Raw genomic sequence first — 25,635 nt, 5'->3', positions numbered from 1 at the left:
ATTTTTATAAAGATTTCTTCCACTGCTGATCCGCTTATTTCTTCTAATAATTTTAAATAAACGGTACCGGTTTATTTGATATAAAAAATGGTCCAATAATCCGGTGACCTAATATTTCCGTACGTACGTTCACGGTATTTCACTACTAGGTACGTTCTTATAAGACTAGTGTTGATTTTTAGTACCCCACTACCGATAATTTTATATGTTGGTTTCCTCATTTAAGAAAAATTGACATTGGTTTGTCAATAAAATACGATCAATGAAATCTGCACATTTAATTTCACAAATTTGCTAATCTCTTTGATGACGTCGTCTCAAAATTTTGCCGGATAAATTCTAATTCATAAGGATGGTAAATTTTTTATCAAAATGTATTTGCTCATCCCCCCTAAAAAATTGATGACGTCACCTCAAAATATTGCTGAATATCTTAAATGTGCAACATATGATAAATCTATATTTGTGATTTATTTTTAACATATAATTAATATTTTTTAAATTTGCTTATATCTCAGAAAAATTAATGACTGAGTTGTTAAAAATAAATATCCAATCAGATTTAGGAATTTAACTCGTTACTATGGAAATATGTAATTTAACAAGTTTTTACAAGTTTAATAGGGGCAAAATCAATCTTATCCTAGCAAGTGCTAGCCCCGCCTATACGTCCCCTACTTTCTCGTAGTTTATGTCATTTGCCAAAATATGTTTTACCTTAGCAAGTACTAGCCCCACCCACCCGCCCTCTATTTTCTCAGAGGCATTGATTAAATACATATAGATAGACCCATGCTATTGTTTGGAGCGAACAGGCCAACGGCCGGCGAACAAGAGATGGCGCACCAACGGTCGGCCGTCAAACGCCGGCGAAAAGCTTGGACACCAATAACGCGCATAGGTAACACAAATCACACTAATAATATATTTAATAAATCTACCACTCGATAGAGGGCGACGAAAAAGTGTGTAAAAATCTCATAGTTAGCATTTAAATAATTTGCAACGTTGCCAGATGAGCCTAACACAAATTTGCCGTTATTTCTAGCCAAGTAGGATTTATTTCGTTTAAAAGTTTCTGATAAAGAAATGGGATTATTATAATGAATAAAAATAAATAAAACAAACAAATTATTAAGTACTTGTTATTTTAAATACTTGTTAGTGCTAACATTATTATAAATACGGTCCGGTAACTCAAATTTTATAGAAAGAGTGAGATGTTTCAGGACGAGGCGACCGTAGGGAGCCGAGTTTTTAATTTCGAAACGAGTTCTGCGAAAAGAGTTATCGGAGGTATGTCATTATGGATTTTATTTCATACTGTCAACATATTTTTTTTGTTCGATAAAATAATTACTATTTTGGAAAAAGTTCAAATCAAGTCACTTTTTCTGACATCGTTAGCAACCGCTGTTTGGCTAATCAGCATCAAATGTTTAAACTAAAATTTATTAGTCTAGAGACGGACAGATATATACTAAAGACAAAACATATCCATTCATATATGTCTTAAAAAACGGGTAACATATGCCGCATAAACTAAAAAATAAGACATTTTCTTTCACATTTTATATTGTAAATGCAATTAAGTATATCGATAACTCGCTACTGAAAATTTATTGAAATATAATTTCTGCAAAAAAAAGATTGTTGTGGTTTTATGGTTTATTGACATAGTTTACTTATTTAAAATGAATATTTTTCATACATAGCACAAGTTCTTGATATTATTTATTTTAATTTCAAATAATAATTGTGTTTCCTTTAATTTTAACCAAGAAAATTTTTCGGTTATTATCCAACATACTTTTGTACATTAAGAAACTCCATTCCACGTCGCGGGACGTTACAGAACAATATTTAAGTAAATAAGCTTCTCCAAAAAGAAGTCGTTTTTATGTGTTCTAAAACTCACTCTTTTATCTCCGGACTTTCGGCTTTTTAGTGTTTCACTTCGACACAAGAATATAAACAGTGGAAAAATGGAACAGTTTTAAAAACTATTCATCTATTTGTTCTGTCTTGCAGCGAGAAAGGAATATAGCATATTGTACCCACATTTCATAGTAAAAATATGGATCCGGTTTAAAATTTTACCTACCTACTTAATTACGTTAACAAACTAAAATTTTCATTGAAGAGACAGGCTGTTCTAGGAAACTTTATTACAAATCTCTTCATTTACGAGCTGCTGAAGGACCGCCGGTCTCATTGATAATTCTTACCTACTTCAGTTCTTACCTGGCTTGTACTTAAGAATGAAGCGAAAAATGTTCCAACAATAAAAACCAAAATGTACAGACTGGAAATATAGTAAATGGGGTAGTACCTACATACAAACGTATGCGTAATAGTTCGTTAGACATTAGGTATTTATCAAAATTAACCAAATCTCTTAGTTTACGCACTATTGGACGAGCACTCCTTAAAACGGTCAGAATACTTAATCGCATTATTCCATTCACACCTACCTTAAACTTTGCCAGATGAACCTAACACAAATTTGCGGATATTTCTCGTCAACCTGGTAATATTTGATTTTGAAGTTTCTAGAAGTATCTCAATGGGAATATTATAATGGACAAATAAAACAAACAAATTATTGTTATTATTATTTGTTGTTTTAATCCATTAGACGCTTATAGGCTATCGCATACTTTTCTTGAAAAATCGGTAATAAATTCAGTGAAGCATCTTTGCCCCTTAATTCCTATGGGTAAATTGGGATTTTGAATAGAGATCGCAGAAACATTTTTTATGGTTTTATGGTTTATTTACATAATTTACTTATTTACAATGAATGTTTTTAATATATAATACAAGTTCTTGATATTATTTATTTTTATTACAATTAATAATCTTGTGTTATTTTTCATTTTCAACAAGAAAATTTTGTCGCTTATTATCTAACATATTTTTATACAATGAGAAACACCATATGTTTCACATCACAGGACGTTGCAGGAAAATACTTAAGTAAATAAGCTTTTGTTATTTCACTTCGACGCAAGAACCGTTTCAAAGAAAACAAACAGTGAAAAAGCGGGACAGATTCACAAAGTTTTCTGTTCTTTTTTTCTTCGGTTTTGCAGTGGGTGGGAAATATGGTGTATTGTACATTTTACAATAAAAATATCGATTTCAGGCAAATTGCCGCACCACCAATGAGGTATTGCCACGGCGCGTTTTTTTTTTTGTTTTAGCAGTGCTATCCCCAATAGGCCTAATGCATGTAAAAAAATCAGGATATTTTAAGCTGCAGTTTTTGTAAATTGAGTGGTTTATTTGTGTCAGTTTTCCGGTATCATGTCTTAATTCAGCGGATAATTATCTGAATCAATATCGGCAAGTAGTGCATTAGGCCTATTGGGGATAGCACTGCTAAAACAAAAAAAAAAACGCGCCGTGGCAATACCTCATTGGTGGTGCGGAAATTTGCCTGAAATCGATATTTTTATTGTAAAATGTACAATACACCATATTTCCCACCCACTGCAAAACCGAAGAAAAAAAGAACAGAAAACTTTGTGAATCTGTTCCGCTTTTTCACTGTTTGTTTTCTTTGAAACGGTTCTTGCGTCGAAGTGAAATAACAAAAGCTTATTTACTTAAGTATTTTCCTGCAACGTCCTGTGATGTGAAACATATGGTGTTTCTCATTGTATAAAAATATGTTAGATAATAAGCGACAAAATTTTCTTGTTGAAAATGAAAAATAACACAAGATTATTAATTGTAATAAAAATAAATAATATCAAGAACTTGTATTATATATTAAAAACATTCATTGTAAATAAGTAAATTATGTAAATAAACCATAAAACCATAAAAAATGTTTCTGCGATCTCTATTCAAAATCCCAATTTACCCATAGGAATTAAGGGGCAAAGATGCTTCACTGAATTTATTACCGATTTTTCAAGAAAAGTATGCGATAGCCTATAAGCGTCTAATGGATTAAAACAACAAATAATAATAACAATAATTTGTTTGTTTTATTTGTCCATTATAATATTCCCATTGAGATACTTCTAGAAACTTCAAAATCAAATATTACCAGGTTGACGAGAAATATCCGCAAATTTGTGTTAGGTTCATCTGGCAAAGTTTAAGGTAGGTGTGAATGGAATAATGCGATTAAGTATTCTGACCGTTTTAAGGAGTGCTCGTCCAATAGTGCGTAAACTAAGAGATTTGGTTAATTTTGATAAATACCTAATGTCTAACGAACTATTACGCATACGTTTGTATGTAGGTACTATCCCATTTACTATATTTCCAGTCTGTACATTTTGGTTTTTATTGTTGGAACATTTTTCGCTTCATTCTTAAGTACAAGCCAGGTAAGAACTGAAGTAGGTAAGAATTATCAATGAGACAGGCGGTCCTTCAGCAGCTCGTAAATGAAGAGATTTGTAATAAAGTTTCCTAGAACAGCCTGTCTCTTCAATGAAAATTTTAGTTTGTTAACGTAATTAAGTAGGTAGGTAAAATTTTAAACCGGATCCATATTTTTACTATGAAATGTGGGTACAATATGCTATATTCCTTTCTCGCTGCAAGACAGAACAAATAGATGAATAGTTTTTAAAACTGTTCCATTTTTCCACTGTTTATATTCTTGTGTCGAAGTGAAACATTAAAAAGCCGAAAGTCCGGAGATAAAAGAGTGAGTTTTAAAACACATAAAAACGACTTCTTTTTGGAGAAGCTTATTTACTTAAATATTGTTCTGTAACGTCCCGCGACGTGGAATGGAGTTTCTTAATGTACAAAAGTATGTTGGATAATAACCGAAAAATTTTCTTGGTTAAAATTAAAGGAAACACAATTATTATTTGAAATTAAAATAAATAATATCAAGAACTTGTGCTATGTATGAAAAATATTCATTTTAAATAAGTAAACTATGTCAATAAACCATAAAACCACAACAATCTTTTTTTTGCAGAAATTATATTTCAATAAATTTTCAGTAGCGAGTTATCGATATACTTAATTGCATTTACAATATAAAATGTGAAAGAAAATGTCTTATTTTTTAGTTTATGCGGCATATGTTACCCGTTTTTTAAGACATATATGAATGGATATGTTTTGTCTTTAGTATATATCTGTCCGTCTCTAGACTAATAAATTTTAGTTTAAACATTTGATGCTGATTTGCACGAATAAACAAATTAAAACATTAGCCAAACAGCGGTTGCTAACGATGTCAGAAAAAGTGACTTGATTTGAACTTTTTCCAAAATAGTAATTATTTTATCGAACAAAAAAAATATGTTGACAGTATGAAATAAAATCCATAACGACATACCTCCGATAACTCTTTTCGCAGAACTCGTTTCGAAATTAAAAACTCGGCTCCCTACGGTCGCCTCGTCCTGAAACGTCTCACTCTTTCTATAAAATTTGAGTTACCGGACCGTATTTATAATAATGTTAGCACTAACAAGTATTTAAAATAACAAGTACTTAATAATTTGTTTGTTTTATTTATTTTTATTCATTATAATAATCCCATTTCTTTATCAGAAACTTTTAAACGAAATAAATCCTACTTGGCTAGAAATAACGGCAAATTTGTGTTAGGCTCATCTGGCAACGTTGCAAATTATTTAAATGCTAACTATGAGATTTTTACACATTTTTTCGTCGCCCTCTATCGAGTGGTAGATTTATTAAATATATTATTAGTGTGATTTGTGTTACCTATGCGCGTGATTGGTGTCCAAGCTTTTCGCCGGCGTTTGACGGCCGACCGTTGGTGCGCCATCTCTTGTTCGCCGGCCGTTGGCCTGTTCGCTCCAAACAATAGCATGGGTCTATCTATATGTATTTAATCAATGTCAGAGGATATGTCATTTGTCAGAATAAAACTTAATGTTAAAAAAATTTGTTGGCAACAACGCTTTCTTTGACAGTTTGACAGTTACGTTCAAATAACTGTCAAATAAAGTGTCAAATAACTGCATTGCCAACATTATTATTTTTAAAATAAATTTGGTGGCCTACTAGAGGTAAAAGTGGTTTTGAAAATTTTCTCTTTACAACCTTATATGTACTATAAAATAACCAGTTCCAAAAATACTGCTATTTAAATTTTCGTGTAAATGTAGTATATATTGTTACGAAATAAACCCAGACGCCGCCCCGGTACGACGCCTATGGGTTTCCAAGCTTCTAATGAGTGGTGAATCATCGGTGTCGATTGCGGCATCCAGGAAAGTCTCGAATTGGCCACAAAAAACCCTGGAAGCGATATTCGCGAATGGCAATCCAAAAAGATCCCAAATGCCCAACATCTAGAAGGAAGTACGAGTTTAAATAGAGGCCACCGTCGGGAATTATTCATTATTCAGTCAAAATTCAGTCAGCGAGTGTCGAGAAAATCCAGGCAAGAAGCACCGCAATTATTTTGTGCATAATTTTTGTAATCGTGAGTCGTGTAAATTCCAGTTAATAAGAAATAAATTGTTGAGTTTTACCCACGCCAATTTTCGATCACCCATACAACGTAACAATACTAAAAAAAGCTATAACCGTTCAGTATGTTGATAAGGAATGGCTTTGCTTTATTTAATGATAAATTATAATAACGATATTTCACATTTCATCCAGATTGTAGGAAATTTACATTACGATTATTATTACTGCAGTTAATTGAGGGAAACACAAACAACATACTCAAATTGAGCACACAAAATGTCACCATAGATATGAAATTACGTAGTAATATCGTAGTTTTTGTTTCTAGAACAAATTGCTGAGTGTATGATGGATAGTAAAAACGATTTTTACTGTGGAAAACTACATTTCCATGAATAAAAAGAAGGACCTGAATCAATAGTAGCGAATTAAGTATGTTATTAAAGTACAAAACGTTGGACGCCCAGGTATTAGCTGTCAAATATTTATGAAAATAACTAAATTTTTTAAAATTAATTATTTATTACGTAGCTTTTACCTTATTCGTTATTTCTGACTATATAGGAGCAATATATTTCTATTAAAATCGTTTTAAGCCATCGGCTAATTAAATTCTAGTAAATATCCTTGTTCAAGGAGCATCCAAGATTCGATATCCACCAGACAAGAGTTTCCCACACATTCAATTGTATCGTATTTAGTTTTTAAAGCTTCTCAGTAGTGAGTAGGTGTTCAACATAAAATATTCAACGTTGTTGTTATTTATCTGGATCTAATTCTAGCACAAACAATTTAAAACAAACAAAACAATTTAGTGTTTTATGCATGCTGCAAAATACACTTTACTTTCCACCATTCGGAGTAAATGAGTTAAACAAATGTCACTACAAGTGTGATAGGTCAGAACTGTAGAGTTCGTAGATAATTACCATGTTTGAATTAGCAACGGTAGTTTTTGAAGAAGAACCGTGTAAAACATTTAAAGAGTCTTCTGTTAAATCTACTTAAGATATTTTAAGAAACCACATTATGTTTTAAGTGTTTCATTCACGGTTTAATCTCAAAAAACACAAGAGCTACCACTTGGTTGATTGATACTCCAAAAAGTACTTACTTTTGATCTTAGTTTAATAAAGTATATTGCAGGAGAAACCCTTTGAAGTTTTTAAGTTTCATACATTAATACAAAAGAAGTTCGAATGCGTGTTTTACGAAGGCCCTCATGTAAAAATCCATTCGTGTTAAAAATATGTAAAATCTAAAACTAGTACCTACTGTGATAAACTACTTATGAAGTATGCATGTTTCACTTTTAATGGCCATAAATTTCAAAATTAACCAATTTGAAGTCTATATTTCATTATCATTCGTAGCACAAGAAATAAGAACAAACTATCTCTTTGGTTGTTTTCTATTTACACCGTAAATATGAAGCTGTGATCGTGTCAATATTTATATAAAAAAGTATCAAACATTTCAAACCATAGTCTAAATAACATTAATCATCAATTTCTTAACAATAATGTTTTCCTAAGATATCAGTATTGTAAGTAAACGTCTGACGATAAAACCTAAGAAGAGTAAAAGTAGACGCTACAGTTGTTTAAATACCAAATGCGTTGTCGAATTGACCACTTCACAATCATGTAAAAAGTATTTACATGAGTGTTTGTTTACATCTTTTCACGTTACTTATTCTTCAGAAGATACAACTTGGGTACCTTTTTTCAAACCGCATCATTATACTTCGCTCTGTACTTTCCTGGTAGAAGGAAAGGCGTTCCCTACTTACTTGAAAATTGTAGGATAACTATAATCCAGACATTTTCGATGCAATCTCGGAGCTCCATTATCGCATTCAAGTCGACAGTATCTTACCATTATACGAACAAGATATATGCATCGTTATCTCATTCGATTGTCTTCCCGCAGAAAGTACCAGTCATCCTGTATCGTCTGGAATTTCACCCACATCCTAATAAGCAGCGAACTCTACATAAAGGTTACATTCTTGTGAAAGGCGTTGGTTTTTCTAAACTGCATAATTGGTCACGATCACATCTTCGATTTGTGCGAAACGGTGGTACTCCAGTAGTACCGTGTGAAGTCAGAATCATTAATTTTAAATCAGCGCTAGAATTCTTGGCTTGAGCACAAGAATGCGGGCCGTTATGTAAGTGGATAGATTACTCTAATTGTAATTGGACGGTAATTAGCATTAATGGGAATTATCCGTCTATATTGTTTACCGCGGTACTGCAGGTGAGTCACCGACTGACAACCAGAGGCTGTCATTACACTTCCTCTCCGTTTTTAGTTTTGTGGATCATCACCGCCAACACGCGAAAGCCAGTCGGAGAAGAATCTTCAGTGATTATCAAAGTACCCAAAGGCGACTAGAGATTCTTTAAAGACCAAGGTGATCTGGTTCGGTTGATCCATATTTTTCTGGCAAACGACTATCTTACATAACACACTAACATAGTGTTTGAGTTATAGTCGGCTTTAATAGGACATAGTCTTGCTTTCTTATCGCATTTTCTCGTGTCATCGAAAAATGCAATCCGGGATTTGCATTTTTTCACGATAATATTGTCGACTTACGCAAAAGATTAGTCTTTCTGATTGCATAAGTTACATAGGGGATATGTCCAGAGTTGCATATAAATTTCTGCATTATCTTGCTGCAACGTAATGGGGGCACTATAACAAGAAACATGTGGGAATATTTGACAGATGCAGAATATATGATCCGTTTTGTGTTTATTTCTGAAGTGTTATGTTTACGTTAGGTTAAGTTGTAACGGTTGAAATACACGGAAGTAGTTTACTTACGAGTACCGGTCCGAAATTGAATTAAGTGTTTCCATGTCAAAAAATAGATTAATTCAGTTGGTTTTACAATTTTAATTAATATTTTGTGTTTAGTGCTTTATACCCGAATAGACAACAAAATCGAATGTTATTTAAACCGAAAAAGTATCCTGTTCCGCATTCCGCAAGGTTGTTTGTAAAAATACACACTGCTACCATGTAGACATATTTTTTATGGTGCAGGCAAACCATTATTATGCATTATACAAATTGGTAGCGAATAATTTTGCCTCACCAACTTTTAAACATGTGAAAAGTGGATGATGGTAAATAGGAGGAGTTATTCTTCGTAGACATCCTTAAAGTTTTCATCAATTTGATTAATATGTCTATTGTCACAGTAATAATGACATTTGAACTGTCGTTGCTCATTTCTAGTTACACACTCGGAAGGAGGCGGAACAAATCATTTATGAAAACCCTGATTTTATAACTGTATAATTTCTTCACCATCGTCACCATCATGTGTTACGTAGTGTGGCATTTCTCCAGTTTTCACTATGCGAAATTTTGCAATAAATGACAAATATATTCAAACTATATAACAGTACTGACTAGAATGTAACACCAAATTTACTAATTTGTCAAATTCGGTGTCGCCCGATTTCGCGATCGCCATAACCTCTCTCATGCCTGTTAAAAACAGTTTCTTCAAGAACGTGGATGTCAATATTCGCTCCAATTACCAAGACCGTTGCAATTTTTAACGGTCAGTCGGATGGAAACGGCCAGTGATGTCATCTTCAATGATGTAACTACTTCGTATTATCTTCTTCGATCTCGTTGGTGCCTCGTGCGTGGTAGTGGGTGAGGTCTTCAATGGTCAGGTGTTTCCACGTCCGTTTGCTTCACATTGTAGCACGTTTCTTGTTCTGTTGTTCGTACGTTAATAAATTTCCTCGTATACGGTCATTTTATAGGTCATTCAGAATGCTCCTAATTTATCGATGGCTTATGTTCCGTACTGTACCTTTATCGGTGTTTGATACGTAATCTAAAGATAATCTGCTTAGGTCAACACAGTACGCCAGAGTTTCATTTTATAGTATAGGTGATAGCGATGTGGTTGTAAAGTATTGTCACAAATATTTAAATATGTCGAGAGCGCCGCCACATCATGGTAAAGTACAATTTCTTCTTTATTTTCCTGTGTAATGTATTGTGTACGATAAGCGGATTAAGTTGCTTTGTGTAGGCGATTGTACCATATGTAAATAGAGGCTTGGGATTGATTCTGTGTCATGTTCTAGTATACGCCTATAGCTTTATGGAGTTATCATGGATTAAGTCCAGATGGGAGTTTCAGATTGACTAAGCTTATTAAATATAAAATGAAACTTTGTGGCCTGAATCTAGAAATTGTGGTTATATTTAACATAATAATAATAATTGGTTGTCACGTAGGTATCTCAGGATTTTTTGTTTTTTGACGTAAATGTACGGTGCGATAAAATGCTACATAATGCGTTATATTAATCATATTTTAGTAACTCAGCAATTAAAAATCAATGTATTTTATCGCTTTTATCATATGATATCTTAATTGAAAATTGCAATCTAAAATGTGTTTGGGTACTAGGTACCAAGTCCACTTAGTAGTGGAACTGAACATTTTAATTATTTAATTTAATTTAAGTTTTATTCTTCTGATTTCAATTTTCTCTACGTTTCATAGCTCCTAGAATATGAAAAAGTAGATCCCCCGCTTCCATCTATCCATTTTGTCCTCTGTTGGCGATTTCATTAGGCAAGTGATCGCCAAACTAACTAGACATATTTTTGTGAAATGTTAAAACTCATCTAAAATATGTAAAATAAAATGTTCTGTAACTGTGGCTAATTGATCCACCTACATCCTGTACTGTTTTTATTACTACTGTAACACAAAACGGTACTACGAATTTTTTCAGTTTATCTTAGAAACTAGAAAATCTATTAAAATTTTACATACCCTTTTAGTTTGTTTTGAACATGGTAAATCGCTAATCGGAATTTATCTATTTATTCTTTCCAAAAATTAGATAACGTTATCTCAAAATTTTTGCAGAGTTAATCTCATTTCGAAGACTTGGAACAGCATGGTTTAGTTCATGTAGTTTTTTCCTACACTCCAATTTTTAGAATTGTTTATCAGGCGTTTCAAAAAACAAAGTGAAACCTTCAATCGTATTAATACATCAAAACGACTTATCTCATTTTCTTAAAATTCTGGTAACACATGGAATTTCTTAGTAAATTTTCTAATTCGTCTAAGAAACAGTACTTGTTTGACTGATTGTACTTCAAAAACTTGGGAAGTCTATTTAAACATTTTTTTTTTCTAGAATTTGGTTTTATAACCATGTATGTATACACATTTATGTGATTACTGATTAATTAGATACTGTCCATTTTAAATACGATAAATCTCTTTAAACACGATATAGTTCAAATATTATTAAATTCTGGTGATTTGTTTTGTTGTTATCAGTAAACAACTATTGTTGGGGTCAACGAAAGAGAACATTTTTCTTCACCAAATTGTTAACATTTAAAATACTTCAAATATCTATTTTCCTTTTGCAATACCGGCTTACAACACTATCCTAAAATTTTTAATCGTGTGTCAACTATAATTTTCTAATGATTAGTGCACGTTTGATGTTAGATTTGTTATCATTTCCCCAAAGTGGGAATTGGGTATGTGGGTTAATCGCTTTAACCGTGGGGAATTAAATCTTTAATAATTCTCAAGTGTTTTTACGCTTCGATCTAAACAAAACTGTAAAACTTAATTCGAAATAACCATAATATGTAGTACATCTGTGAATGAACATTACACAATATTTATTTTCCAAAGACCACATTTATGATTTGATAGTCCCATCAACATCCAGGCAGACAACCAAACGAGGACATTTTGCCATGAGAATGTGACTAAAATCTAAACAAGTGTGTCATACTGACAATTATTTGTGACTCATTCAAATCGTAAACGTGTAATTTTATTTAAATTCTTGCAAGATTGGCGGTGTTGGTCAGGTATTACTACTCGGCTGAAAGCAAACATGACCATGCATATTATTATTTTTTCGTACTGATTTTCGTCTCATTCTTCGTTATATAACATGTTTTATTTATTGACCTAGCCTTACATGTTGTAGTTGACCGTGAATATGAGCTTTCTCCAATACAAACGACCGACGGTATAAAAAAATTTGCAGGTCACATACTGTAGATTGTTTTCATTTGACATTCAATTCTTTTAATTATTCCACAAGCGGCCGTTAATAACAGTGATTACTCAATGCTGATGGCTTGTTGAAAGTGTCATCGCCTAATTTAATTGATGATACTTTATCAGACGGTTAGGTGATTAAGGACTCCGCAAGTACGTTTGTGCCAAATGAATTCGTTGCTATAAAATCAAATTTGCCACATAAACTGCGGCCAATTTACAAAGGCGATTAATGATCGGTGGTAATTTATTACGGATATATTGTTTAATTGAACGCACATTTAATTCATGATTAATGGGATTTGTATGGCTCACGTGAATAAAAACGGATTTTACACACTCGAAAAAAAATGTATACATACTGTACATTTTCTATAATACCTCTGAAAACTAATTTTGGGAATTACAGCAATTACAGTGAGTTTTACAGGATAATGAATGTGAGTAAAAGTGCTTCAAAACCGGACAGACCTAGCTAATTTTTAAAGCTATTAATTTTGTCAGCTATTGTTAATATAGACTTAAAGTGTACTTTTAAATTTGTTTAATGACGAGAAGGGTGGAAGACTTTAATCATATCATTGAAAACAAGATCATGATAAAAATTGATCTGTTCCTATTTATTGTAGAATAAGTTTAAAATTGTAACTTAACCCAAGATAGATATTTATAGGACAACATTGTTGCAATGAGCAATTTAATCACCTACTTAGTTGCAACATTTTTTATTAAAAATGAACAAATTCGATATTGCAAATCTGTTTTTTCAAAGATTATTGTTTAAGGATTTAAGTTCGGGATAAACTACATGGGTGGTCAACAAAATATGGTACTTATATTGTTAGATATTTTTTTCCAATTATAATTTAAAAGTGAGTTTGGCGTTTTTGGAGAAAGTAATGATTTGACCAATTCACTCTGCTAAAAGCCTCGCGTACTATATAATCCTCTATTCGTGGATAAAATGTTTCTTTATTCACGCGTACCGTAATAACTAAGAATTTACAGCTTTTAATGATGTGAAAGTCTTGAGGCATCTTATAAGTGTGTTTTTTTTCATGATTGATTAACTGTCGTAAACTATTTATCATGTATTTTCTACAACAAAATTTAAGGAATATTCATAGAAATCATTAATTTTTTTCAATCACCCTATATAAGTAATTTTAAAAACTATGAGTGCATTGATATACTACAGGTGATAATATGTTGCTTATTTCAGAGAGGAATAAATTCTCATTAACGATTTACCATGATTACGATAATCTTAAAATGTTTGCAAGATTTCAGAAGCAGGTTTTGTAATTTCAAAGTTATATTGCAAAATGTTGTAAAACAATTTTGATTTTTTTTCCAAAACACAAATCCATACGCCACAAGTGCAGGAATATCTTATTTTATAAAATTAAAAAAAAACTACTATTGTAAATTTTGGATATGACGCCATCCCATTGGTGGTGGGGATGGGCAGCCAAATTTTATTTAGTGCTTTACTATTATATTACTACAAAATTGGACAACAATCGGTCCAGTAGTTTCGCAGATTATCTGTCTAATAAAAATCGACACAGACGACAGACAGATAGACAGAAACGGGAGTTCACTTTTTTCTAGGGATGTACCGACTAGTGGCCGACCGGTCGGATAAGCCGACTATTCCGCCGTTTTTCATCGTCGGCTGCAGTCGGCGACTGGTCGGCTAAACAGCCGATCGGTCGGCTTTTTTTATTAAAATTAAAATAGTATATAAAACAATTAAACCCGGTTTACAGAACCTCAATTAAAAATTTAATTGCGATTTAATTTTTAACCCCACGATAAAATACCATATGACCGACTCTACGCCAATCAGACGCCTTGTTAAATGCGCTATCAACTTAATCTCAGTTAAAATATTGTATAAACTGGCCCTAAATTGTGTTATTCATTATTTTTGTAGTGAGTTACTAAAAAAAATTAAATGTTAAAATTATCCAAACAAATTTAACACATTTTTGGAAAACAAAGGAACTTTAGTTATTCCTTTTATTAAAATAAAACAAATTTTTAAGGTAGTCAGAGACATAGAAAAAGAAAATACACTGTCTGTCGCATTTATAAACCGGTTTTAGCAAAGCCGAACAGTCGGCCGACTAGTCGGTTTTTACTGGCCGAACAATCGGCTAGTCGGTTAGTCGGCCAGACCTACAGTCGGTACATCTCTACTTTTTTCGTACTCTAAGGGTCATGAAACGTCGAGAAAACATGAAAGTGGTAAAATTTTGACAAATCAAGTGTAGGCTATTGCTGCAAAGCCACTTTGTTTCCAAGTTTTGTCTGAGACTCTAATTGTGGATATGCACGTCGACGTCAGACGAAAATAAAATATTAACAAAAGAACTAGTAAGAGAGACAATGAAGTTGATATTAAAAAAAAACACGTATTTACTTTTAAAAGCCTTTTTAAAATGTAAACATAGTTCAAGAATCATAACTTTCCAGTGTAGTTAGTACTAAAATGTAGTCTAGAGCTCACCCCGGTAACACTCCAGCTCAACACCTTGACCACTCAGCCAGATATCTACGTGAAACACGTGATAAATATTGTAGTACTATTTCTCTAAAGTAATTGCGATATAAAAATCAAGGTGGATTCATAAACCACAAGTACAAGAGCATATTATTTTATCAAATTTAAATGGTATTTACTACGCAAAACGTTAACGCCACGTGATCAAGTTTTCGTTAACGTTTCACCATCTACCCGATATTTCTAACATACATTTAAAATTCGACACAAACGTACGCTAGGGAAGTAAAAACTTAAAAAATTAACAGACCACTTTTAGACTGACCGTTTTCAACACCGTTTTCATTACACTAAAAAACGTATTAGCTTACAAAATTGCACGTTTCCATCTTTAAAAATGTCAGAACCGCGTATTTTTACGTCCCGAGCGTAAGCAACGAAGTATAATAATCCAGTCCATCGGATGAATGGCCACGTTTATATGTATTTTTTCGACGTTTCATAACCCCTACAGTACCAAAAAAATTGTTTCCCGTTTCCGTCTATCGTCTGTCTGTCTGTCTGGTGTCTGTATCAATTTTTATTAGACACGTAATCTCTGAAACTGCTCGACTGATTGTTGTCAAATTTTGTATGTATATTAAAAATATCATGTAGATGGCTAAAAGCTACCCAAAATTTGGATAATCATCCCCACCAACAATTTGATGACGTTATTTTAATGAACTATATTTTAAAATGTTTTGAATGTTATACAAAAATATACTCCTGTACTTGTAGTATACGAATCGACTTTCAGATTTTTCGCTAAACGTTCATATTTTCGCAAAAACATCTGTAAGGTATAATAACGTTACATTAACAACACGGCGTAAGAGTCTCCGTGGCGCAGGGGCTATATCGGATGGTAGGCGACCTACTATTGTGGGTTCGATGCCGAACTGGCCCGTCCCTTTTTTTTCTTCTGTGCTGTGACTGGTATTATCCATGTTGACGACGTCATCACAAATCTTTTATTGGTCAAATTAAAAACAAGTCACCCTATTTTCTCGAAAATGTCAACAACACGTCTTTATATAATAATGATAAAATAAGATAAAAATAATTTCAATAATACTAATAAAATAAGATAACATTTTGTTGGATTGTGGTTTAATTAATAATTTTAGTCCTCTTTTAAGAAGACAAACTCATTCTAACCAAATTAATTTCTACGTGATATTCTTTCGATGTATAAATATAAATAAACACTTGAGCTTCAGATTGCTATTACCTAGTACTGAAGGACAAGGGGTGTTATTTATGCATCTGGTTTTTACTTTACAGAACCTCGTTTTCTAGAAAATGTGAGAATATCCACATCTTTATTTAATTATGATCAAATAAGAATAATAATAATCATATTCAATACATTTTGTTCCATTATGGCTAAATTAATAATTTTAGTCTTCTGTTTTGAGGAGACAACTCATTCAAATTAAACAAATTTCTAGTTAAGTTAAGTATGTACATTGATAATAATGCACTCTTTTTCGGTGGTTATTTGCTTTGAATATTTTTCAAATTGTCCGTATGTCTGCGGACAGCACCTCCTTGGATTTTGTTATTTACATCACTGGTTTTTAGTATATAAAGGTTATCAGAAAACAAACATTTCTTATAGTTTTTCAAAGAAGCGTAATTCTTTGGACTGTATTTCAAGAGCGAGGGAAGTTCCGGCGAAGTAACTTTTGACCAATTTTTTAAGAAGCTTACGTCTAGACGAAAATAAAATATTAACAAAAGAACTATTAAGAGAAACAATAAAATTGATTTCAAGGATCATAACTTTCCAGTGTAGTTAGTGGAGATCACAACCTTCATAAAATGTGGGCTTGAGCTGACCTGTAAGCCAGTGATCGACTACGTGAAACACGTAAATAAATATTGTACTAACATTCCTATAAAGTAATTGCCATAAAAAAATCAAGGCGGATCCATAAACCATAAGTATAGGAACATATTATTTTATCAAATTTAAATCGTATTTACTACGCAAAATGTTAACGTCATCAAATTATTGTTGTGGATGATTAGACAAACTTTAGTTATTGTTTTACCATCTACCCGATATTCCAAATATACATTTAAATTCAGTTTAGTTTCGAAGATAATCTGATAAATAAAAATCGACACAGATTTCTTTGGCGTTTGCTGGGGAAGTAAAAACTTTACCGTTTTGAACACCGTCTTCGTTACACTAAAAAACGTATGAACTTACAAAATTGCAGGCTTATTTTTTAACACTAAATAATTAAAAATTGTAAAACAGAAAGTCTTGATGTCGTAGTTGCTAAATGATTTTCTTTCGTTGGTTGCAAAAAATTTAGGTAAGTATAGGAGTGTCCTGTAAAAAAATTCACTTCAGTGTCTAACTTAGAAACGGAACATCTTGAAAGATTGAAAATAATTTCTTAAAAACCTACTAGATGGCTTCTGTCAAATGTGTCAAAACATGTTTGGCAACAATGTGTAAGAAACGTGTAATAGTATATATATAATATTTCAGTATTACACCATTGGAACACCTGTTCCGTAATAAATCACAGAAATAAAAATAATCCTGTTATGATAATAGTGATAATCTTTGTAGAACCGAACATTTCTGCTACATCTTACGATCATAACATATTTTCATTCATTTATGAATTCATCAGATTGTTAGAGAGTAACCTTGGCGTGCCAGTGCTTCTCAAACAATATTATTAATTCAGTATAATATGGGGTGAATAACTTAATACGTGATCGCAGAAATTCAGGAAACAAAATTTTGAGCATGATGCGATTGTCTAAACGTCATCGTGTTGTCAAAATCGTGAACTTTGAATTTAAATTTTTGACACCCAGAAAGAAAAAAAGTATCGACATACGTTTTCTGAAACATGGCCAACTACGATCAAGTTTAGGGAAAAAAGTTAAGGTGAAATATAATCGTTATACTTAAGCTTTAAGTAAATACTCTTATCTTTCTTTTTCCAGTAACCGTTTATATTTTATCTTGACAAATGTAAACCTGCTTATTGGTTTCAAAATATCAAGATTATAGGTGGAGTGTCTAATCAATACCTATATTTAGAAATTGCATAGTTTGATAAAAGTGTGTTTTTCCCTCGCATATTACTGAATTCGTAAAACAGGTGGTGGGTAATTTTATCAAATCGAAAATCATGTTAAATATAGACGTTATATGGTATTACCCACGCACGGAATTATAACATATAATAAATATTAGCTCCGTTGATAAGAATTCTGTTTTTCTAGCAATAAAACAAAATACTACCGTAATATTACAGACAGAAATTCCAATACAGCGGCACAATAAACCACAACTTCAATTTGCCGACATCCCAAAGTAGCATTTTATTGAAAAATGTGCTCAGTAATGTGATAAGCAGTGACAGGATGTTTTTGTTTGCGAACTCGGATGATGTGTGAATGATTGATTACTTTAGTAACTAGATCGAAAAAAGAAAAGAGGTACTACGCCTGATTTCGCATTTTTCCGGTTTGAAAGTTGTTTGTGTAAATGTTATAATTAATGAATTTTCAGTGTGGACAAATTTGTTATGGAAATGATTTTTGTTGCAGTTGGCCTCGTGCATTATGAGACTAGATCGCATACCACTGTGCAATATCGAACCAACATGACTCAAAGGGATGAAGTGCAGAAGTTCGAGCAGGGACGAATACGTTTCCTGCAGGAAGAACGTCTGCACATACAAAAGAAGACGTTTACGAAATGGATGAACTCATTTCTTCAGAAGGTAAACATTTTGCAGCGACAATGCGTACACGATTATGGAATATTTTTAAAAATAATGGCACTCGCGGCCTTGGATATATTAAAATGTACATAATTTAAATTCTTCAAGTGTTGCTCCGTTTACAGCGTTTTTCCGTCCTTTTATGAAATCATTCTCATACTTGTTTGTGGAAATGTTCACAGTTGCGACATGGTGTTTCGTTGCAATAAACAATAAACAATTTCAAGATAATTTGTTATTGAGATACGCCTTACGTCGTCTAGTCTTGAGTTGAGTGTTCTGCGAGTTGTTATCAAGCGTTTTGCTCGAGAAGTTACAGATATTTAATAAGAGATGTTATCACTTGTGTGCACAATATTTTCTTTGTTTTCCACTCAAAAAGTTTTCAGCTCTGTTTCACTTTGGGGGAAAAGTGTTCTCTCTTACATCCATTTTAACGGATATTTAGATATTACTATTCGCATAAATCTCATAAAGGAAGTGGATAATAAATGAAACATGTTAGAAAGTTGCAGTTTATCATTATTGCATATGGTATTTATTCCCTGACATGAATATGTTGTTGCAACACAAAGCACAGCTTAATTTCGGCACTTTTAACTTTGAAGTGCCGTGAGACTAAAAGTTCACAAAACTCTTTGTTTGAAAGTTATTTCGAACTGTCAGCGGGTCTTGATGTTAAAATTCACCTGACAACGTGACGTAACAGGAAAAATAATGTAAAAACATAAAAATTGTTTAACTGATAAACAACAGGTAATAATTATGTAGTATGTGCAATACTTCAAACTTCACTTATAATTTTACCCGAACAACTGCACCTTAATTTATGGCTTTTAAAATAATTCCAACAGCGCAATCGAAAATAAGAAAATCGCAATGTTGTATTAAGGGTCATCAAAATTGAGTGATTTATTATATGGAAAATAAAAAAAGTATAGTATATTGTAGACACTATTTTTGAATACTAATAAAATTTTATGCCTCCTGTTAGTGTCACTTAGGCCCACAATAATCGAACAACCTTCCCGATAGGGATCTTCGTCTGGCCTTCACATAAGACGTGTGCCGCATTGAAATCTACGTAAATTTCAGGGTTGTAATTAGGAAGATACGTATGGTTCGTCATCAGAAATTCATTCGGCTAAATACTAAAACAAATTAGTTTCATGATGTTGAAAGTCAACCGAGCATTGAAGAAGGGTCTATAATTTATAATTTACGGATTATGGGCAACTTCTCTATGATCACATTAATTTACCTGATTTTGTGTTCTTTTATTAATGTTAAATATGTATTTTAATTTAAATGATAACGTTGACGACATCTCTGAGATAATTCCCGCGTTTTCATTAAGCAACCACGCCTAGTGGTGTTAAAATCCCGTGATGTCTTCCTTGTAAACGCAAAATTGCAGTTGTTCTTTTTCAAAGACATAAAATCCATCGCGCTTGCATATAATAGGATAAAGTATGTTTTGAAAAGAATCGGTACTATTTACTCCTGTTATTTTAGCTATAAATCTTAAAATCGTCGATAAATGTAGTCATACATTGAAAAGTGCAGTGACCAATTAATCTTCTTTGGTAATCTGGTAACAACTATGGCGCCAAAGATAGAAAGTATTAACGTAAACATGACACATAATAAGTTAGATATGAAGACAATCAATAAATAAATAAGATAAAAAATTAAAACAAACCTCACTAAAAACATTAATCATAAATTAAAGAACACGACATAAAATTGCACTGCCGAACTGTTACAAGTAATTAATGATCAAGTGGCTGCAGAGTATCTGTCGCGTGACTGACTACCCACACGATTTGCACCTTTAATGACGATTTGTGCTTTTTGCTCTTACGTAATCTTACCATAAAAGCGGTACTTTTTCAAATGGTAGGCATACTGTCCCAGCCCGCACTCACCATTACGTAGATTTTCAACACCTTGAATCTGCCACCCTCACTAAGCACTGGTGCCAAGTGTTGAATAGACCGATAGTAATTCGAGCTACAGTGTGTTGAGATTTTAAACTGTCGCAATTTTACTAATATTTATTTGACGCTTCTTGAGTTAAGTGATACTAACAATGTCACCAACCTGTTTATTTTGGTGGTACATGTTATCTGTTGCCAACGTAAATACAACAGGTATTTTTTTGTCTTGTTTTTACTAAGATAATAACTACGTGTTTCCCCCGTGAATTTGAAATGCGGCCGATTTAAACAATGAATGTCCCCTTGCAAAAACTGGGTTTTGTCAATTATGTCCTTGCCTTCACTTTCTTGTAAAAAAAATTGATATTTGAAACTCCACTTCTATTAGGCGATTTCTCGAGTTGCAACTGCTTGACATTATCAGTAATTATTATTGTTGGCAAATAAAAGTCGTAAATTAAGTGTGTTTATTATATTAATTGAACTCGTGGCATTTAATATATAGGCGGCTTTCGCCAAAATTACCGTAATAACAATAACTTTGCCTTTCAACGTGTTCATTTGTATTAGGTTCGGATGGAGGTGGACGATTTGTTCGTAGATTTAGCAGATGGAAAAAAATTACTAAAACTCTTGGAAATCATATCCGGTGAAAAATTGGCAAAACCAAACAATGGCAAAATGCGGGTACACAAGATCGAGAACGTTAATAAAAGCCTGGCGTTCTTACACACAAAAGTTCGACTGGAAAGTATAGGCGCAGAAGATATCGTCGACGGAAATCCGCGCCTTATTTTAGGTCTTATCTGGACGATCATTCTTAGGTTTCAAATTCAAGAAATCGAAATCGACGTGGTAAGTAAAATCGTCGTTAGACAAACGTTGGTTCAATGTTTGCTTCAAAGGACGAAGAAAATGAAAGTTCTGAAAAGAAATCTGCCAAAGACGCTCTTCTCTTGTGGGCCCAACGAAAAACTCACGGTTATCCTGGTGTTGAAATCCGCGACTTTTCGTCGTCATGGCGAACGGGGTTAGGTTTCAACGCTTTAATCCATGCCCACAGGCCTGATTTGTTCGACTACAATCCATTACTTCATAATCGTAACATAGATAACTTAAATCATGCCTTTGATGTTGCCAATAACGAATTGGGGATTCCACGGCTTTTGGACGCTGAAGATATTGATAATACTAGACCAGATGAAAAGAGTATTATGACCTACGTTGCTTCCTACTACCACACATTCGCACGAATGAAGAACGAAGAGAAATCAGGAAGGCGTATTGCAAAGGTACCACGCAACACCCCGAGCCCAAACCAAACTCAAATTCGTTTTTTTAGATCATCAAGCAGATGGTTGACGCCGATAAAATGAAGTCGAACTATGATAGGCTTACGACAGACTTGCTCGACTGGATTAATAGCACCATCGTGAAATTAGAAGATCGAAATTTCCCTAATTCCTTGGAAGGCATCCAAAGTCTTCTCATACACTTTGCACGTTACCGAACGCAAGAAAAACCCCCAAAGTACAAAGAACGAAGCGAAATAGAGGCTCTATTTTTCAATATAAACACACAACTTAAGGAACTGAGACAACCTGCTTTCAACCCTGCCGATGGTAAACTGGTTCAAGATATAGAACGAGCGTGGGAGACTCTAGAAAGGGCTGAACATAGTCGCGAAGTCGCTCTTCGTAGCGAACTGCGACGACAAGAACGTCTGGAACAACTTTTCTACAAATTCGAACGTAAAAGTGTCCTTCGGGAGGGTTACGTTAGAGAGATGATCCAGGTTCTTTCGGACCCACGCTACGGCTCGAATCTGGCACAAGTAGATGCTACAGTAAAGAAACACGAAGCTATCAGTGCTGATATTCTGGCTAGACAAGATCGCGTCAATGATTTGACCCAAATGTGTGACGAACTGGTTAACGAAAATTACCGAAATTCAGATCGTGTTATCAAAAGGGAAGCCGAAATACAGAAGAACTGGAAAGAGCTACTGGGTTTGTTGGAAAAACATAAGTTTAATCTGAACAGAATGGTCAGTATCATGGCACTATTGAGAGAAATCGACACAGCGTTAGCTAGCATGCAACAATTGAAAGCTGACCTGTCTACTGCGGACACGGGAATCCACTTGGTGGCCGTTGAAGAGTTGCTACATAGACATGCACTGCAAGAACTACAGGTGAGTTCTTTGGGTGAAACGGAAAGACGACTACATCGACTGGGTGAGAACACCACCGTGCAAAATCCGAAAGAACAGGAACTTCTTACGAAGAAATTGAATGAACTGTCCGCAACATACAAGGACTTACAGGTAAGTACTTCTTAGATTCGCGGGAAATGCTGTGAACGTTGATTTAAGGATGCCAGTGCACGACGTAAAGTGCTTCTAGAAGAAGCAAGAAACTTTTACCAATTTCTAGAAGATCAAGAAGATGAAGAGTCGTGGTTGATCGAAAAACAAAGGATATGTCAAGCTGGAATCACCGCGAAAGACTTACGAGGAGTACTATCTTTACAACAAAAACACAAAGTACTAATAGACGAGATTAAAGCTCGCAGGAACAAATTCGACCAATTAAGTACGACTTTCTTAATTTAAGTAAAGTGTTAATAAATATTAAATACATATGTTTTCAGCTGCTACTGCGAAACAATTACTCGCGGATAAGCATCCCAGGTCGGGCGAAATCCAACAACACATGCATAGGAATAGACAAGCCTGGGACGACTTAGACAGACTAGTCAATGAGAGAACAAAACAGTTGCAAGATGCAGCTGAAGCTTACCAATTTTACGCAGACGCCAATGAAGCAGATTCTTGGCTAAATGAAAAAACCTCGATTTTAAATTCTAGTGATTACGGTACTGACGAACCAAGTGCGCAAGCTCTTCTTCAGCGACACAAAGACCTAGAAGGCGAATTAAACGCCTACAAAGGAGACATTCAGAGTCTGAATGCACAAGCTGATCGTTTAATCGCTTCAGGAATTTCTAATCTTGACCTAACTGCAGAAGTACAAGTTGCAGAACCTACCGAGGACGTCGTGTATGAAACCAGGTTGATTCCAACCGAAGTATGGGTAGACGAACCCGTCGAAAAAATAGAGTACAAAGTAGTAGTCGAAGAGAAAAAAGTACCTCAAGTCAAAGCTCTTTATGCCTTCAATGATCACGGTTTGAACATGATCAAAGGCGAGGTTATGTACTTATTGAACAAGAGTAACCCTGATTGGTGGTGTGTGCGGAAAGCTGATGGTACGGATGGGTTTGCTCCAGCGAGGTACGTTACAGAAATCGAACCTCGCCTCCTCCAGATGCAGTACAAAAAGCCTGAAACTATCAAAACTGTACAAAGAGTGAAGAAAACGAAAATGATTAGTCAAAAAGTGCCAGTTAAGGTTTTCAGACCCAGAAAACCGGCTAAAAGGAGAGTGGATGATAATGATAGCGTCCCCAAAAGACAAAAGAAGATCAATGATACGTACCAACACCTATTGGACCTAGCTGCCAAAAGACGTGCTCTTCTGGAAGACGCTGTTAAATTGTTCCGGTTTTATAAAGAGTGTGACGATTTTGAGAAATGGATTAAAGACAAAGAGAAGTTGTTGGCTGTTGACGATCCTAACGATAATGTTGAACAAGCGAAGCGTAAATACGAGGTAAGTACAATTGGTAATAAGTTGTTCAAATTCATTCTGGGTTTTTCTAGAAATTCGTCACAGATCTTTCCGCTAGCAATAAACGCATGGATGAACTTAACGATGACGTGAAAGAGTTCGAGAAGGCCAAACATTCTCAAATTGACAAAATCCGAGCGAGACACCGACAAGTGCAAGCTGCTTGGCAGCATCTTAACCAACTGAAAGCTCAAAAAGAGAAAAGTTTGGAAGGAGCCAGCAGTGTCGAACTTTTCCAAAAAACTTGCGACGAAGCTAGAGACTGGATGTTGGAAAAGATGACCCAACTTGACTCTCATGTTTTGGGTCACGATTTGAAAACAGTACAAGCGTTACAAAGAAGACACGATAATCTAGAACGAGAGCTTGCACCTCTTGAAGAGAAAGTAAACAAAGTAATGCTTTTGGCCAACTCCGTCAAGTCTTCTTACCCCAACGAACGTCAAAATGTAGCACGCAGACAAGACGAAATAGAAGACTTATGGCGTCAAGTTAAAGATAAAGCTAGTGAACGCAGAGCTCGACTAGAAGATGCAGTCGGTCAGCAGATATTTACCAATTCTTGTAAAGATCTCTTGCATTGGGTTGCTGACGTCAAAGATCAACTGAACGCAGAAAATATGGTGAGAGATGTCCAAACAGCTCAAGCACTTTTGAAAAGCCACAAAGATTTGGGAGAAGAGATCAGAGCAAAGGATGATGAGTTCAAAGAGTTGACAAATTTGGGAAAGAAGCTTTTGAAATCGAATCCAGGTCTTTCAGAAGTGGCTGAACGCATCGAAAGACTACAAGCTGAACAAGAAGCTTTGGGTCGCGGTTGGAAAGAAAAACAACGTTGGTTAGAACAGTGCTTACAGTTGCAGTTGTTTAATAGAGAAGCCGATAACATAGATGCAGCCACTTCAGCTCATCAAGCTTTCTTGGAATTTTCTGATCTAGGGGTAAGTAAAAATTGTTTCCCAAGCGTGTGCCAAGCGTGATTATTAACATTTTAGAACTCTCTTGACGAAGTCGAAGCTTTGCAAAAACAACATAGAGCTTTTGCTAACACTTTGTTTGCGCAAGACGACCGTGTGATTGCTTTTAGCAAGAAAGCAGACGCTTTGATTGCCGAACAACACTATGATAGTCAAGGGTAAGTAGCAAGTCATTTTAGCAATCAAATATT

General features: G+C 34.1%; 1 protein-coding gene across 5 annotated transcripts in view; it reads left to right on the top strand.

Moving 5' to 3' along the window:
- Window positions 1-25,635, top strand: part of LOC135126953 (spectrin beta chain, non-erythrocytic 1) — an 80,522-nt gene that overhangs the window by 45,678 nt on the left and 9,209 nt on the right. For 4 of the 5 annotated variants that reach the window (XM_064053209.1, XM_064053207.1, XM_064053208.1 and 1 more), the window contains exons 2-9: window positions 18,660-18,835; window positions 21,346-21,630; window positions 21,681-22,067; window positions 22,118-23,101; window positions 23,150-23,369; window positions 23,428-24,449; window positions 24,500-25,408; window positions 25,463-25,602. In XM_064053209.1, coding sequence (XP_063909279.1) covers window positions 18,716-18,835; window positions 21,346-21,630; window positions 21,681-22,067; window positions 22,118-23,101; window positions 23,150-23,369; window positions 23,428-24,449; window positions 24,500-25,408; window positions 25,463-25,602 — 4,067 coding nt within the window. In that variant the 5' untranslated portion in view covers window positions 18,660-18,715. Of the gene's footprint in view, window positions 1-10,325; window positions 10,427-18,659; window positions 18,836-21,345; window positions 21,631-21,680; window positions 22,068-22,117; window positions 23,102-23,149; window positions 23,370-23,427; window positions 24,450-24,499; window positions 25,409-25,462; window positions 25,603-25,635 lie in introns of those variants that run through there. The other variant, XM_064053206.1, reaches the window with a different exon arrangement.

Source organism: Zophobas morio, unplaced genomic scaffold, assembly GCF_036711695.1.
Source record: "Zophobas morio isolate AGI-343-1 ecotype UQ-CSIRO unplaced genomic scaffold, CSIRO_AGI_Zmor_V1 ptg000011l, whole genome shotgun sequence".
Lineage (NCBI taxonomy): Eukaryota > Metazoa > Arthropoda > Insecta > Coleoptera > Tenebrionidae > Zophobas > Zophobas morio.
Note: the sequence above shows the minus strand (reverse complement) of the source record. Positions and strands in the feature narration are given on the sequence as shown.